The sequence below is a fragment of the Perna viridis genome, chromosome 4 (assembly GCF_037379345.1).
Source record: "Perna viridis isolate PV_CMFRI_1.1 ecotype Kerala chromosome 4, ASM3737934v1, whole genome shotgun sequence".
Lineage (NCBI taxonomy): Eukaryota > Metazoa > Mollusca > Bivalvia > Mytilida > Mytilidae > Perna > Perna viridis.
In genome coordinates, this window is record NC_142448.1 from 29556987 (window position 1) to 29575278 (window position 18292).

Sequence of the window (18292 nt, forward strand, 5' to 3'; positions counted from 1 at the left end):
TGCTGGAAACGTTCGAACCCAAGAGCAACGTCGCACTTTTTCGTTACATGACCATAATAAATAAAATATTTATCACTGTATAAAGAAGCATGATTTGAATGAATATAAGAATTAACCGTTTTCATTTAACAAGACTTATCATTATCATTATCATCACTTTTTCCGCAGTATAAATTATCCATATTTAAATATTTTTAGTGAAATCATTTATTTTGTGTATGCGTGATGTATAAAAGAAGTTTCAATAAAACAACAAAAGACAAAAAAGATGCAAGCTATGTTTACCATGTATTGGCTGTAATATCATGTATTCTTTTGAAAAATTGAAATTTTTTTCGTCACAGTATGTCTAGGTCCCGATCTACTTTGTCTGTCCGTGTGTCTGTCTGTCACCCTACAGATATATATCTTTGTTTAATCTGTAATTCAAAAGTATTGACTCTTTTGAGTCTTTATATAAATTATTTAGTTATAAACAGCCATTTGTTTACCATGTACTTGTGTAATATCATGTATTCTTTTGGAAAATTGAAAGAGGTGATAAAGTCTAGTCTCATTTGATGTAAAAAGAAATTGTAACCGTATATTTAAAATTCTCAAGTATAAATAACTGTAGGTGTTGGAATTTTGTTACAGATTACTTTAAACCACGTTTATACCAAATCATACTATGTACCAGTGAAACTTTATATATGGATTTCTAAAAGTTATGAAATGAAAATAAACTTTTGTTCAATTCTAGTATAAGATTGCATTACACAATAAAGATCTGATTTACATTTATCTGTAAAGATAAGATAACAACTTACTTTGGTACATGTATTTATATAAAATGAAGATAAAAGGATAGATATTAATGTGAAATAAGTCGTGAGAAAAATACAATTAAGTATGCGGTCATATACATAAACGCCTATGAGTTTAAGTTCGATTACAACGGTAAAACATAAAATATTATTAAAATCAGAAATTGAAATTCAAACACCGCGCACAAATCAAAATCTCAGTCAAATATTTAATCATGAAACAAGAAATCAATCAATAACTGTAATTAGATATTTATAATTTTAATATAATTAAACTCAACTCAACCATGTATATTTTATTTTCTGTACTGTTCGACCCTTGTTGCAATGTTATGCAGCCCATTTGTTTTTAAATAAACCAGATATAATTAACCGTAATAGAGGCGGGAGGTTAAGTGAGCTTTAAAATCTTATTCAACCCAAAAGGAGAAGGGGTCATAAGGGTTTTATTGGCCTAACATACAGTTGATAAATAATCGTAAATGTTGAATAATTTAATTGTGAATTTGGAGATTTAAATTCGCCACAAAAAGAAAAAATAAAAACTTCTAATAATTCTTGTATTGATAGGCCAGAAAAGCTGTAGTTTAGCAATATTTAAATATACTGTCAAATTTAATACTTTTTGTCACATTCAGGTCATATTTTATGCCCCAAATTATTATTTGGTGTTATTCCAACAAGGCTATTATTTTTAGGCAACATTCATACCTTAATGACCCTACACCTTTTTACCGGAAATACCTTCATCAAGTCATGATCATTTCGTCGGTTTCCAATTTTCCGATTTTTACCTTGGTATTGCCATTTGTTTAATGTACTTTTCTTTTAGATATTTTGTTGTGCCTACTTCCTCCAGTTTATCAGTTCAGTAATTTTGTTAATATCCTTCATAAGAGAAAGAAATAGAACATAATCATGATAAAGGACAATCAAGCGCGGTCAGAGATAAAGTAATGACATTAATTAGACTTGTCTTGGTGAAAGGTGACCTTTTACTTAGCTTTTTTTCAGAATTAATATTTACTTGTTGTTATGAGTAATCAAGGGGAACCAAGATTTTAGCAGAAATCAAAACAATGTAATCCAGGGACAAAGACCAGACATGGACAACAGACACACACGATAAAGAACACAAGATAATTAAAGCTGCATTAGTTGCCAAATTTGTCAAGTTTTGATTCTTCTGATTTTTGTTGATTCAATGAAATAAGTTTGTAGTAATGCAATTGAAGCAATTAATGTTGATAATACCTACAGAATATTGTGAAAACAACTTTTTTGTAATCAGAGAAGATCGATAGGTCTGATCTAATTATTTTTCGCCATTATTTCCGAAGATTGCCGACAGGACAATCACCAGGGTTAAAAATACTTCAACCTTGGTAAATAAATAACAATAACGGATACGCAGGTAAGCACGTGTATTATTTTCATTTCATTTCATCTATTTCTTGATTAGTTTTCAAATAAACAATGATCATATTTGAGCCGCATGATATCACAATGCGTACATTTTAAAAGGATTCTTGCGTTATATTCGAACTTTTTTCTTTTACTGCTTGAGTCCGGTGGTCTTCCTTGGCGTTGAATAATCACTTTCGCTTTGCAATCAGATTTGTTATTAAAGAAGGGACCCTTATAGCACATGCGCGGATTAAGGTCACCAGAAGTCACATACATACGAACTTATCTAGGTCGATTTTTTTTTGTCTTGCAAGACAATAAACATATAGACACATATTTCATGTATTTCATGCATTTTATTTGTGAATATAAAATGAAATTGTACAAGAAAAGTGCAATTTAGTGGTAATAATTAAGTTAAGGCATAATTCAACAGAAGCAAAAAAATACGAAAATGACAGCTAATGCAGCTTTAAAATGATACATACAAAGTTAGGAAAATAAATGATCAACTCGGACTGCACTAAAAACCGGGAGCATTGACCAGGTGCACCATGAAGAAAACCATTAAGAAAACATTACGTACTGCCTTAAGTGTATTGGTATGGTAAATTTGTTAATACCATCATTTATTATACTTCACTTAATATCAAATGGTAACTGGTTAAACCTGCTGTAAATTTTCATGGTTTTAATCTTTGTTTAAAGATTTTGCTTTCTGCGTAAGTCGTCTACAGTTTGACTGCAACGTTGTGAGTTATTTAGAAAATATTTCGTGTTTAAATTTTCAGAAAATTAATAGGTCAGAAAAAGTGAAACTCATTCACACAAATTCCATTGTCTTATATCTTGAAAACAATCTGTCGATTTCTTGATTCAAGACACGTGGTAGGTATTTATTTTAACGAAACTGTCTCTCAGTGATCTGAATTGTATTCTGTTTTTACTTTTAACTTTTCGTACTTTAATCCATTAGTCGTTTTGAATTGTCACGAGATGTATCAGGGTTGTTTCCCTTATCATGCTTAAAAAACGGTACAATTTTCTATCTTAAACTTTAACATGAATTCACAAATAAATTTAAGTTTTAAATACACAAGAGTTTTTTCCTGGCTTTTCATCAGTGTGATATGAACTATTTTAACAATGTTTTGTGTAAAGGGCCTTAGGTCCTTAGTCTTTCTCCTGCAAATAAAATCCATCAATGCCCAATAAAATTATCATTTTTTCTCAGAAAACTGTATATTGGTGTGTGTGCATGTGTCCGTTCGTCCATGCACGCGTCCGCGCGCGCACGGGCGTGTGTGTGTGTGTGTGTGTGTGTGATATATTGATCGTTGTAATTATTATATTTGTTCATTTTTTTCAATTTTACTTCATGTGTTCATCTATATATATACTCAAACAGAACTCGTAATGTCCTAAGATATTCATTTCCAGCTTTGTTTTTTATTTACCAGTTAACCTCCATCAAATCCTCATTTATCAAACAGTATTGGAAATCTTACAAGTAGGGAAATTGCAGAACACGATTATAGGTTGAACTCATTTACCTTCAATTTCTTGCCCAAGTTAAAAAATTATCACACATGAACTATCGTAGGACGAACTGTTAAGAAGATTACTACAGTAAAATTTGTTTTAATTGAACACTGAATGAACCGAAAAAATGTCTAACCAGACATTTTCAAATTAATTTCGCGGGTGATATTATTTTTGCTTTTCTGTCCACCATGAAAACAGCAAAAATCAGCACACTGCGAAAATCAATAAATTCACAGTATCATCCTTGCCATCAATAAAACATGAATTGATCATTTGTAATTTTGTCGCAAATGAATACAAGACGTTCGAACACGAAAGGGATAAAAAAAAATCAATCTGGTATGATCCGTTATACATAACGAATAACATACTATACTTCTTCCTTTTTTGAAATAAAAGACACTGGTAAAACACCAAGATTGAGAGCGCCAGAGATTGTTTTTCTCCACTTTATTTCATTGGATGTTTGTGATGAAGTACCTTGGTGATCATTATGTCTATAAACAGATATAATTCACGCTTTCTTCGATAAACTGAAGGTTCAGGAAATGAATTGGACCGACTCAATTCCACATCAGAACATTACATTAAACCTTCCCAGCAGTAAGTCTGAGTTAGATACACCACCAGTATAATTAACCCAAACCAGTTGCTGGAAATGTGTCAGGTAATTTCCTGTTTAGGAAAATTGTGTTTTCTATTATTACCATTCAATCTATTACCCCAAGAAATGAGTCTTTATATTATACGCGATAAACTCAACCGAAATGCACCAGATAAATAGCTACTTCCCGAATTTCATTTGGCGAAAAATGAAGAATTCGAAGTTGATTTTATTCTTCAAAATTAACAGTAATTCTTTAAGAGAGTTATGCCTAATTTCATTCTTTTTATGCATTTTATATGGTCATACCAAACATAAACATATTTAACTTTGTTTCCTTAAGATAAAGTTATACTGTCTCTATGCACTATATCTGGTTTTTTGACCTGATGAAAATTGCATTTCGGCGTTATTTCGGATATCTCGGATTTATTTTACGCGAACAACGTACAATACCGAGAAGTTGATCAAGCAGAAGATTATCACCGGAGTTCGACGGGAACTTACGAACTTCGTTTGTAAACAAATCGTCCCGTAGAAACCAACATGGCGGATATTAGTATGGGATTTTCCCGTAAGGATTTGTTACGCATGATTTAAGCTAATAAGCGACTTGTTGAGGGAGAAACCGTTTGGCTAAACGAATGAGCAAGTCATTTAAGACAATTTAAACGACGGTAGGTGTCAATAAAGTATGTTATTTATGTGACGCCGAGTATAGAAAAAGAACATTAGCACTTGATGCAACTATTTAATGTTTTCGGTATGACAACTTTATCTTGTACCATGTAAGACAAAAGTGGATCTGCAAAGATATAAAGATACAGCAACGCTAAGTAGGGTGTGCATGCCATCTTGCTACCATTACAGCACTATACAGGCATATAGCATGTACAAAGAGAGAGGAAAAACATACAAATATTGACTTAAGTATTGGTCTACCCGAATTCTAGAATAGATGCTAGGCAGTACATTTAATATGAATATTTGGTAGATTCATCAATAGTAAAAACTTCTTCTCCTCTTTGACACATAATGCAACATCGCTTAACGCTCGTGTTGACGCTCTAGATTCACTTACAAGGAAATGTCATCTGAAATTAAAGAAAGCTTGCCTTTATACAGTTTATTAAAGCAGGCGGTGTTTCCATTGATGTCTTTTTCTTAAGGAACGATCAAATTCGCATCACGAATTTGGAACATCGATATCGCATCGTTCGAAAGACTGTTTAACGTAAGTGCTGTTAATGATTAGGGTAATAGTGTATCTGTTGAGCTTAATAGAAATTGTAATGATAATTCCTTCACATGACAGTACAGCCAAACCTGAAAATTGTTGTCATATAATTGTATTTGAAAAAAATCAAGCATTTGCCCATACAATTCTAAACAAAAAAAGTCGATAAGTTCAACTTGGAATCATTGAGATGGAATCCATCCCTCTAGGCCTCGCCGTGGCAAATTAAGCCATATACATTTTTGTATACAAAATGGATTTGGAAAAAGATACTGAGAAAAATGTATGGAATCAAATATATTCGGAACACAAATTTGTTATTGAGAAATAAAAGGAATTGGACCTTAAGTTCAAAGTTAAAGGTCATAAGCCCCCATCCATAGTACACGACACATCGTCTTCAGGTTATCAACTAGGATGCCACATATCAAAAGCCCTCATCAAAAAAAAGAGTCACAGCCCGGACACGAGTTTGTCACCGAGAAAACAGGAATTTGACTTTGAGGTAAAAGTTTAAGGTCATATGCCACTAACCAACGTACACGACACACCGGTTTATGTAATCTATCCACATTTAAAATAGCAAAAGCCTACGCCAAAAGACAAGTAAGTTACAGTCCGGACACGAGTGATCACTATAGGGCGATCACCCCTTTTCGAGGCGGGGCTCTAATACCTAGACAAATACGGACGAAGAGGATCAATACGGAAGACAGCACTAATGTGGTACCAGGTACATACAGACCTGATTACTCATTTCTGGCAACTTTTGCTTCCATGTTATTTTATTACTACAGTAAAAAGAACGGATATGTTGCAACGCAACGTATGCGCTAAAACAATAGTAAATACTTGCAGAGAGCACTTAAAAGTCCTTAACCAATGTAAACAAGCCTTAGAGCAAGCTCTGAAAATTATGCCAACAAAAGTAATAAAATCTAACGATGGCACTTCTTCAAAATAAGATTAAGAGTGATATAACGGCACAAAGAAACATTAGTGACATTAGTGAAACTTTCTCCAGAATTTGGACAGGCGCTTATCTTGATCTGCAATTGGGTTAAACTAGACTAAGTTTTATAATACCTTCACCATCCCCTTTAATGTAAGGTAAAAAATAAACCCAAACAACAAAAACTTATCTTTATGACAGTTTTTACTAATTTTAGATTTTTAGTATAGCATACTTATCGAACATGTTAAAAATTGGAAATTATGGTACGAGTAATATACCCAGTGCTTCACACCAAATGTCAAAGATGTCATGGATCGGAATGTTTTTATAGACAATATAATGTGCCTCTAACTTCTCATGATTCGGCAAACAAATAACCTAATCATTGCAGAATTTATTTCCGTTGTTAAAACTAGTTCAGTATCAGCGCAAGCCAATAAAAAAACTCAGTATTAGTAGATGGCATATATACGAAAACAATGGTTTCGTCCCCTTGTTCAAAATATTATAAACTATATATTAGGTAGAACAAAATAATGGAGATTAATGTTGAGTTAATAGATATTTTGAGTCATTTGTCTAACATTTCATATCCACTTTTCCGTTATTTGACTCCAATTATAGCGACATAATCTTACCGTCCAATGCTATTTACAGATATATATAAACGGCTGTGCTTGTCAATATTCTACAAATCTAATCCACCCAATGTTGCATGAATATCAAATTATAGCTGGCTTCAGTCGCTCCAGTGATGACTTGCCCGTTGTCTCTACCAGACACTTTCTGACGATTACTATTCGGCCACTTGTCGAATTGTTTGTATTGTCTGGAAATAAATCACAGGAATCTAGTGGAAAGTGAGCAATTATTGTTGGACCTATTATTCTTAATCGACCTTTATTTGTCTATATATGTTCTATGGAATAAGATGTATACTTGATTATTCAATTGTGTGTTCGTATTGCTACGACCAATTACAAATGATTAGCTGTGGATATCAGTATTGCAGAAGACATTCGTTTAATAGTAGTGAAACGGGAAATATGAACTACTATGTTATAGCTACACAATAGTGTTGGATAGATACGAAGTGAATTCCATGATGGTACGAATCTGTGATGTGTTACTTATCAACTGTTTAATCCTCTACATTTCATCAAGAGGTAAGAATATTTAACTATTTCAATGTAATTATTTTGTTTTTGTTTTTGCTTTTTTTTTCTTTTCTTTTTTTTTTGTCAGTATTTTTATCTATTATTATTTGTTTTTCAAATCTGATTTATTTTATTATTATTATTTTTTTTTTTTTTTTTGGAAAGAAATTCAAATGTGAAGTTACCACAGTTAACTTTTATTCGAAACAATAATAATTTGTTTTGCAATAGAAACAGTATAGTTTGAGTGATCGAAAACCCCTATATCGTAAACAACGAAGAAACTCCGAATTTACAAGCGTACAATTCTGCATTTGTTTACTTATAAATTCCATTTTATTGCCGCATTTACTCAGATTTGCATATTGTACAGTGCAAAAGTCGCAACTTTTGAGTGGTCTCTTGAGTTTGTTTTCTTTTCAAAACTCTTTTTACTAAGAAAATCCTATTTTGTTATATATTTATTTAACTCAAACATAAAAGATTAAGCACATAGATGATTTTTTATTTATCTAAAAATAAAACTGATATACTTACTTGGAAAGAATTGATTTAATAAATACGATTCTTGTAATTAGATTAGCCATATCAAGCCAAACAATTCAAGCTAAAACAAAGTGATACATTTGCTATATGATATCGGCAAAAAGGCAAAGGTTCGCGATAGAAGAAATAATCCAGGATATCAAATCTAGTGCATGGCAAAAACGTGAAAAGGGGAAACATAGACGATCCTCATACATATTAATAAGAGTATAAAATGAATTTCTTATAAAAAAAAAACTGAAGATAAGAAAAACTAGACAGCACGCAAAAAAATAGGCATTTGCATTGTAAACTCCTAGGACTGTTATTAGGTGCACCTAAAGGGTAAGAATGATCTGAATAACTTTTGTGTCTTAGTTAAATATCGACATGGTGAGCTTTTTCAACTGTGCATAGAGATATTCGATGATTAAGTACATTAAGCATATGAAGTGCACACGGTCAAATGTGTGCTCGGTTCATATGAGTGTGACATATATATCTCATATTATAATCATATGTAAATTTACACATGGGAATCAAAAAAAAATATACATATGATATCAAAGAAAAAATTACATATGATAATCAAAGAAAAAATTACATATGAAAATCGTATGAGAATTTACAAATGATAATCATATGATAATTTACATATGATAATCATATTAGAATTTACCTATCCTATGATAGTCATGAGATTAATTTGAATTTTAGTCATTTGTTAATTTTGACCTGGAAACATATGATAATCATGTAATGATCACTTGTTGACTGAAACAAATCATTACATTGCATGCTCGATTCTAATAATTACATATGGCAAGCCACATGATACTGATGAATGGCATTTTGGCTTAGTATGTGTACTTAGGCGGTAAAATCATATACAGAACCCATGATTTAACCTGTATTTTTTCTTACAATTGTCTGAATTTGAGTTACTTAAGGCTGTTCGCTGGTCATGTTCAGCCATTTCTCTTAGATTTACGGACTCCTCTTGTTTTATCCATTTAACATTTAGTACCCATTGACCCCCATTTTTCTTTTCATGATTTCTTTACACACTTCTGAAAATGTTATTAGCAAAAATTCTTGTTCTTTTTTGGTTTTAATAGATAAAGGTCACTATGACAAAGCCCAAGAAAAATCTAGAAAAGTCCTTTTCCCGCCAAAATTTCAAAGGATTTTAATATCATATACGCGCATAGTGGCCTTTTTTCATAATGTTCTAGCATGAAAGAGCTTAGATGATTTCACGGCCCTTTGAAATCCTTGTTATCCTTAAATAAACTAGCGACCATCCTCAGTAATGTGAAAGAAATGTTTATTTTGTTTCAAGGTCAATGGGAGACTCTTTACTCGGTTCTGCTAAATGATTTTGACCCTGATTCATCATCACAAACTGTTTAAATGGTGTTTTAATTGTGTGATTAAAGTTTTAATTTAGGTTCAGTCAGTGAATTAAAATTAATGACAAATTAAACAACAAATTAATTACATAACTAATCAATTGATTTTTTTTAAATTTATTTTATATAGTTCTTTGTGCTGATTTACCGATTATAACAATAGCATGCAAATGCGTTTTAATCACCGCTGGTATTGTCATGTCGCAATGTAAGAGGGGTTTCGCTCACTGTAAAACCTAGATTTAACTCACCATTTCGTTTGAAGTGCCTGTACCAAGTCAGGACCATTACGGTGCCAGCTGCTCCGCTGGTGTATTATCTATTTTGCCATATTAGTTTTGGACTTAACTTGGTTGTGGATCGGATTAGCATTCGGTAATTTTGTTGTTACCCTTTTTGAGATGTCAACACTGTAAGTTTTAAGTGGATATAAACTAGTGAAATTGATATTGAATTTGAAGAATAAATTTATTCCTAATATAACGACTGAGTTTATATTAAAAAAAAACTATTGATTACATATTTTCTTTACTTTTATTTGATAACCTTTTTAAGTACACATTCATTATGCACACTTTAACTCGCTTTTATTTTGTTTAACTAGTACCGGTTTACATTATTTGAATTCAAAATATATGTTAAAATTATTTTAAACAGATGACATATTTTTAATATTTTCATTGTTTTTAAAAAAAATCACAAAACCTTCCCTCTCACAGAATTGCAACTACTGTTCATTGATATAAAAGTAACAACATATATACGAGCAGCGTGAACTCTTACATGTATTTTCCGAACTATAACTCACCATGTTCGTTTGCAAACTTACCTCTAAATTAGCTCATAAAGGAGTAAATTACTTTTGATTTGCATTACTGTACAAAAGAAATCACAATTTAATATCGATAGTTACAACAAATCACTCATTTTTGTTTCATTTACATTTTACTTTATAGCTGATTTGATCCGAAAGTAAAAATATCGTTTGGCTAGATCTTTAATCTCAGTTTCCGCTATAGCGATGACGCATTATCTTTAAACAATCCTAATTTTGGGGATTTGATTCATCACATCTACCCCAAAAAAACTTGAGATAAAGGATACTTCAGACACTGCAAGGTGAGCCTCATATCTTGACCTACACTTAAAAATCGATGGTAAAGGAAAACTATTGACCAAACTTTACGACAAATGTGATGACTTTTCATTCAGAAATGTCAACTTTCCTTTCATCTGTGGCAACATCCCTTCAGCACCTGCGTATGGAGTGTTCATATCACAACTCATACGTTATGCCAGAGCTTGCAAAACTACGCAGACTTTTGTATCGCCCTAGAACTCTAACAAATAGGCTTCTGGAACAGGGTTATATTGCTACAAGATTGAAGTCATCACTACAGAAGTTTTATGGTCGTCATCATGAACTGGTGGATCGTTATGGTGTATCCATTTGCACCATGAAAACTGATTTATTCAAGGAGTCATAGTTTTCCTTTCCTCGTTTGTCTACCCCGGACTTGACTTTTTATGAGCAACTCGGCGGATGTTTCTAGAAAAGCAAAGGAAGCTTACCCTACCGGTGCACGTGGTCCATGCTCACAGTTTTTAGTGGAGTCATTTGCTTTTGTTACATTGTATGTATAATTTTAGTTACTTTATGTTCTTTGTTGTGTATGTCTGTTTTCCATGTCTGGTGTTTTTCCCTGGATTACATTATTTGGATTACCGCTATAACCTTGGTTCCCTTGATTACTCTCTTACAACAAATTAAATTATTATATACAGAAATATTTCCACTCACAGATATTAAATGTGTTAATAATAAAGCTAAGGTACCAGTATTTAAATCTTTACCACATTTCAACGATTATAACATCGTATCCATCATCAAGTTATTTAAACATCATAATGAAGTAGGCAGCGTGACAGAAAAAAGTAAATCAAAAGACATCCCTCGTAGATCACTGTAGTATATATAATGGAATCTGTAGAAACCTACAATAATCAATATTGAAATACATATTCACAAAGGCAATAGAACTGTAGGCAAAACCCCAATAACTCCATCCCACCCAACCCTCAACGGAATACTACACTTACAGTCCTATTTGATAGGTATTTTTGCATTAATTTGACAAAATTAAATTATATTAATTAAAATGTAAGGTATAAGTACGCGGTATGTAACGTATTGAACTTCATAATATATTTGTATATTTTAAGCAGTTCTGTGCTTTTAACTTGTATTCTGTTTTCAATTCCATATTTAAAATATGTTGAATCTAATTTTTAAAATGAAAACAAATATTTTAGTGATATGTAATAGGTATTCACTACCCTTAAAAAGAAGTCAAAACTCATCTCTCTTGATTCGTCCTCCACACAAGTGCTCCATCACCAAGCTTATAACTTAATTGAGACAAGCATATGCAATAATTTAATTCCAGCTATTATGACTGAATGACTGAACTAAAGAAATTGAGTCAACCAAAGCCGGAGGTAAAAATTTCAATTCTTACAATGGAATACTTTTGGAATCATTTATAAAGATATGGACAGAGTGTTAGGTTTTCTGTGATAAACTCATAAAAAAACTCGATCATGTCATTTCTATAAATTATTAACGCTGACTTAAAACCATATTTTCTTTAATTGAATTAATATGTTGTAAAAAAATATTTCATAGTTTCGATTTTGTCTCATTAGAAATACATTTATATAACAAAATTCAAAGTGCGAATAAAACAAAAATACCAGAGTAAAAATAATTAACATGTGGTGCCGAAACATCTTGTTCACTATCTACAAAGAATATGATCGATTAATACACTTCTCCTTACACAATCAATAGTTAACACTGCCATCAAACATTTGTGGTCGATTGAAGGAACGCTACTTTCACGGGTCCGTAATGTCAGCATGTCTAGTCCGTATTCAAATTCAGATCAAGACGTTGTTAACTTCTTGCCAGTCAAAAGTTAATTTAGTTACAACATTCTTCGGTTGGATATCATCAGTAACTGTTTCCCTTATCTGTTTCGCTACTTAATGTACCAGAAAAGGAAAATGAACGTTCTTTAATCTCCCATATGGTTTATACATGTATAAAAGCAGGGCGATTGAAAAAAAAACCTCATTCAGGAAGTGGTGCAAAATGGTAATTATATAAAAAAAATTGTTCATTTCAAGCAATCTTGTGTTGTTATAAATAATATGATGAAGGTGAAACCTTTTAACGCTCCCGAAGAAACATAAATAAAGACAATATTTTTTGTCAGCTCTTATTTGATATGTTATACCTTCAAGTATGGTAAATTTTGTAATGATATATATTTGCCCTAAAGCATTATACTAATTGTCATGGTCTGATATTTCTATTGGCCGAAATGTCCAGCATTCATAAAGAATTATTGGTTTTCGTGGTCCGAAATGTCTTGGGTCGAATTGTCCGGCACTGGTGAACATTATGGTTCTTAAAATTTGCGAAACGTCTTAAAAGATTTCTTTTATTGTATTTAGTTCCGCTGCATTCTGTTTCATTCAGTATTGTTTAATTATGTTTTTATTACGATTTGATTCATTTTATCGAATTGTTTCGTTTCAATTCTTTCTTTTATCGATTATTTTTGTTTCGTTCTGGTTCATTTTCGTTTCGCAATTTTTATGATCCAAGAATTATGGGTAATATTGATGACGTAATTTTTGTAAACATCATGGAGCCATACTGCAGACTATAAGGCCAACCCTATTTTGGAAAAACTATTATTCGATTTGTATTTAATTATCGAAACTAGCAAATATTTTCTGAGGCTGGTTTGGCGCTCAATCGCACATACACAAGTATACGCAAATGAAGCTGCCTTCATGCTGTTTTTCAGCTCCTGAAAATGCAGGTACAAACCGGATATTGATGCTTTTTCTTGCCATAAGTATACAGAACCAAGTTGATAATGCAACCATAAACGCTCCCTTTGGGAGCGTACCAATCAAATAGGAATTGCCATCATGCTGTGCACATGTTTCAAGGAATTACCTCTCACCTGCAGCATTACAAACAAATACTTAGGAAGTTCAAGGTTAAAACAAAAATTACATGTAAGAAGTACTCGAAACCAACATTATTGAGAAACGAACCCAATTGCAGCATTGATGAGTTCTACCAAAGTATGTCAAATGAAAGGAGCTACAACGCTGTACAACGAAATATATCTCAATGTTAATTAAAAGGAATGGAGCTTTAGTGTTTTAGTGGTTTCGAATTGTACGAAACGGCAAATTGAGGTAAATGATGGTACATTGTTTGGATCTGACTTCTGTTGTGATGCATGCCATCGGGACATACGGTCCGCTACTATAAAGATGTGTGAATAATCATGATAATTGTAATTACAAGACAGTGTCATTTACTATACACTGTTCATCTTATGGATATCTTTCATCACTACTTCACCATATTCAAATTTCGAAGTTGGTTCAAAATAACTTCTTTTACACCTTCGTATCAATAAAAACATCATATCAGTATGTTGTTTATTTAACCTTGAATTTAAATCAACACTGACAAAAAATGTCCACGTCACAATAAAAAAAACCAAGTTCAATATCAATACACTGATTATATAACATCGATTTACTAAATAGGGCACAACGACCTGGGCACAGCTATAGGGACATGATTTGTTACTAAAAGGTTATGGTTGTTATTCCTATTATTCTATGGTCATCACCATGACCTCATTAGTCAATATGAAGTGTTGTTTTTCTACAAAGACAAACAAAATTTTTTTTGTATATCTGTTTTGTCAGCAATTGTTACAGGGTTTTTTTATAAATGTTTCATTTGTCATATTTCGAAAATGATACCATTATTTATTGCAAGTTTTGCGTGCTTGGTATTTAAAGCAGTCTTTTGTGGCTTCTGAGTTCACTACCCTTATTTTAGGCTTTGCTGAAACCTTGTTATGTGTTATATGTTCGAGTGATACAAATCATGAATGTGAGAAAGATCCACCTGATCCAGAACCGTGTCCAGAATCAACTAGACAACATGCTTGCCAGACTGTCGAGGAAAAGAAAAATAATGGTAAAATATATACTTTTACACAATAAATCTTTCAAATCCGATGGTATCCTCTAATATTTTTAAACATTACATTTAATCATTGCTTTGTTTGGAAAAAAATTGCAGAAGTTAAATTACTCGAATTTATAAAAAACATTCCACCCAGTTTTAACACATATTTTTTTTATAGGGGATGTAATTAGATTCATAAGAGCATGTTCAACCTTAGATAAAGAGGACAATAAACTTGCGGAAGGGTGCGTGCAACGACCAGCAGATAATATAACTGTATGCTACAAACTATGTTTTGAAGATGGATGCAACTCTCAATCAAATATACCACGATGTTTTAGTATTATAGTACTAACTATGATAGGGGTTGTATTGTTTATTGTGTTATGATTTACAGATCAATCAAGTGCAATAATAACAAAGTAAATATAGGTAACTTTCAGCAGGCTAGTAAATATCGCAGTAGCAGAAAATAAACATATTATTTCCGTATCATATAAAATAAAATGGACAGGGAATTGAAGACTTTGCACCAATATATAAATACTGTGTGAATTAACTTGTTTTCATATATGTCATTTCGTATAATGATCCACTTGTTTCATTGATTTTGAAATTTATCCGAAACATTCTAAGGTGTAGAAACGCGAATTAGAGTTCCATTCAAGAATCATTATTAGGAAAACCACTTTTCATGTTTGCTCATATTCTTTTTGACTGTTGTATTTTATAATTGTATATTTAATAGTGCTGTATTATTGTAGAATATTTCTTCCAATTTCGTATCTACGTCGTCAATACTGGCGCTGCCTAATGAGCTAGAATGTATTTATTCTTGAACTGATACAGAACGTATAGAATAAAATCCAGGAAATAACATTCCTTCATCTAATATTCTCTTAATCCTTGTGACTCGTACTTCCTAATGTCTTTGTTATCGCTTAACTTGCACGGCTTAAAATGATAAACAGAGTCCAGCTACTTTATAGCAGTGTCCTACAAAGAAACGACAATTGTGGATTCTAGACAGAAATAACTGTATCAACGCCATTATAGCGAGTCTCATACGGCAAATTGTCATGCAAAATATAATCTGCAATCCATTCAAAACTAATCTGTTAGTTTTGGCGATTTTTTTTCTGCTGTGGTAAGAAAATGTAAGTGTACAGTATCAGGTGAAAAGTCTAAAAAATTATAGTGTCAACAAACTATATTGTATTTTTTTTAATGGTTTCTATATAATATGTTAATTGATATGTTTAGTTTTCAGAAATAGGTAAACTGTTATTCCTTTATGGTAGATCATAGTACTTTATCCTTTAGGCTTTTATATTTTTCTATTGGTGCTGGATACTTATGTCCGATGAATTAAATTGTAAACCATGGGTCTCCTAAATCGTTTTATCGAGTCCATGCTGGTGAATTTTCTATAGAATATATAGGACAAATCAAGAAAGACTACGCTTCTCATGGCGACTAGACCTGACATATTTTGAAGCAATCAAATTAAAGAGTCAAACCGTAAATATGTATTTTATAATGCGCCAAGTCAAGTACTACATGTCTTGTCATATTAACATATAAGATTTTACTTATTCAACGTAATTGAAACACTATTTTCTGATAATTGATTCTTTTCTTTAACATAAAATCCATGATCAAATGATTTTTAACTGAAAAAAATATACAAAAATCCTTTAAAACCTTTTGGATTCCACAAAGGTAAAATCACATCAACTCTCATAGTTTGGAATTGTTGGGTTGTTCTTCATTACATTTTTTTTTGTATTTCTATGCATAATTCAAACAACAACTTCATTCCCAATTATATATGATTGATATTTTTTTGTTATTTAAAACTCTTTATTTAAAGTGAGGCTTTGTTTTCATAAATCACCAATAATTATCATTTTGATTTGTTATCGCAGTCTGCTTTTGACAGGTGAAATGCTTTCAATTATCGTCATTTGCAGGAATAAATCATTTGGTTTGTATATAGGATCAAGTTTTGTATTCTGTGAATAACCAATTTTCCGTCACTATTGTAAATCATAACACATAACCTAAGGTAACAATTCAGACATCAAATGCCTTAGACACCAATCTCGAAGTGAACATCATTATATTCACACTACCTGCTGAAGGCTATGTGTCGCCAATGCTACTTTCCAGAAGTTGTCATCTGCCAGACTAAGGCTAATGATTCATGGCCATCCGTTAGTAGTTCGCCTCAAACCGATATATATGTCATTATAAGAAAATTGAAGAACAATTATTGTAATGTAGAACCGGTATTTAGTGATGTATAGAAGAGGTAGAATATCAACCAGCGATTGGGAAAGTGAAGTACCATACGTTTTTGGGTATAAAGATGTCAACAAAAGTTAGCATAAATTAATTAATTCACTGTTGAGTGACATAAAGGGTAAAACTTTTAACTCTTATGCACGGATGAATTCATCAACAATAATAAGTTCTATGAAGGATTCCTCGACTCATTCAAAAGCCCTACATCGCGATTTTTTTGTTATTTTCTTTTAAAAAAAGCAAAGGTTTCCTTATTTAGAAAATGTGAGTATTGAAATAATTTTAAATTGAAGCTTACGTATGAAAACGTTTAATTTAGTTTTGGAATAAGCGAGTTTTTATGGTGATTTTTGTTAAGGAATATTAGTCATAACAATTTTGTAACCACATAATTTACATCAATAGAACCACTGATGTGTGATAATTGGGAACAGAACCTGTTAAATAACAAAATTTCCGCTTTTGTCAGATAAATTAAGATTAACAACAGGCATATAATAGTTAACCTTCTAGAATCTCTTACCAATTGGATAAAAAAAATTAAACTGACATCAGACTCGTATAGACTGAATATTTTAATGGAAGACGCAATCTTCGTTACGGTAATCAGTACGAATTAAACATTTAACTACGCAAACGTTGAGAGCCCTGTACCAGACTGACACAAAGCTAACGTGTAATTCTCTGTGTTGAGAGCTCTATACCAGACTGACAGAAAGCTAACGTGTAATACCGAGTAATGATCTTTATTAGTTTCGTATCTTTATAACAAAAACAAAATGTTTATCTCTTTTTATAGCTCACATCGTAAAGGTTTTTTATATTATGAATATAATCAATCGTAGTTAATATAAACTGTACTCGGCATAATTATTTTTTTTAAAATCAAACTTTGTTCTCTTACATGTTACACCTGCCTCATATTATTTTATAATAACAGAAAAAAATTATTTAGCCATTTTCTCTTGCTTTCATTGTGTTTTATGGCCTATAGTTCACGCCATTATAGGTTTCCCTTATTCGTATCAATTCATTTTTGGTTATTTAGCAGTTGAATGTAGTACAATTTTTAACAAATTTATAAACTAACATATTTATTTTTTTATTAACCGAGAATTGTAAAATTGTAGGTCTTGAATGGTGTCGAAATGTGTTTTAGGCATTTTGATGAGGTCACTGGCATGGGTTAGAGATGGCACAATAATAAAGTCTTGGAAGGAATGCAATTAACGTTTTATTTCGCTCTTTCACTCACAGAACAGT

The 18292-nt window shown here is 31.8% G+C and overlaps 1 protein-coding gene across 3 annotated transcripts; it reads left to right on the forward strand.

Annotated features, from left to right (window-relative positions):
- The first annotated feature begins 2201 nt into the window (after positions 1 to 2201).
- Positions 2202 to 18255, forward strand: LOC148619664 (uncharacterized). 3 transcript variants are annotated; one of them, XM_088579822.1, is made up of 4 exons: positions 2202 to 2220; positions 7212 to 7720; positions 14591 to 14731; positions 14901 to 18255. In XM_088579822.1, the coding sequence occupies exons 2-4, from the start codon at positions 7657 to 7659 to the stop codon at positions 15110 to 15112; spliced, it is 417 nt and encodes a 138-aa protein (XP_088435948.1). In that variant the 5' UTR covers positions 2202 to 2220; positions 7212 to 7656; the 3' UTR covers positions 15113 to 18255. The 3 variants fall into 3 exon arrangements, with proteins under 3 accessions (XP_088435948.1, XP_088435947.1, XP_088435946.1); XM_088579821.1 differs by lacking the exon at positions 2202 to 2220 and adding an exon at positions 4457 to 5596; XM_088579820.1 differs by lacking the exon at positions 2202 to 2220 and having other exon boundaries at positions 4457 to 7720.
- Positions 18256 to 18292: the final 37 nt, after the last annotated feature.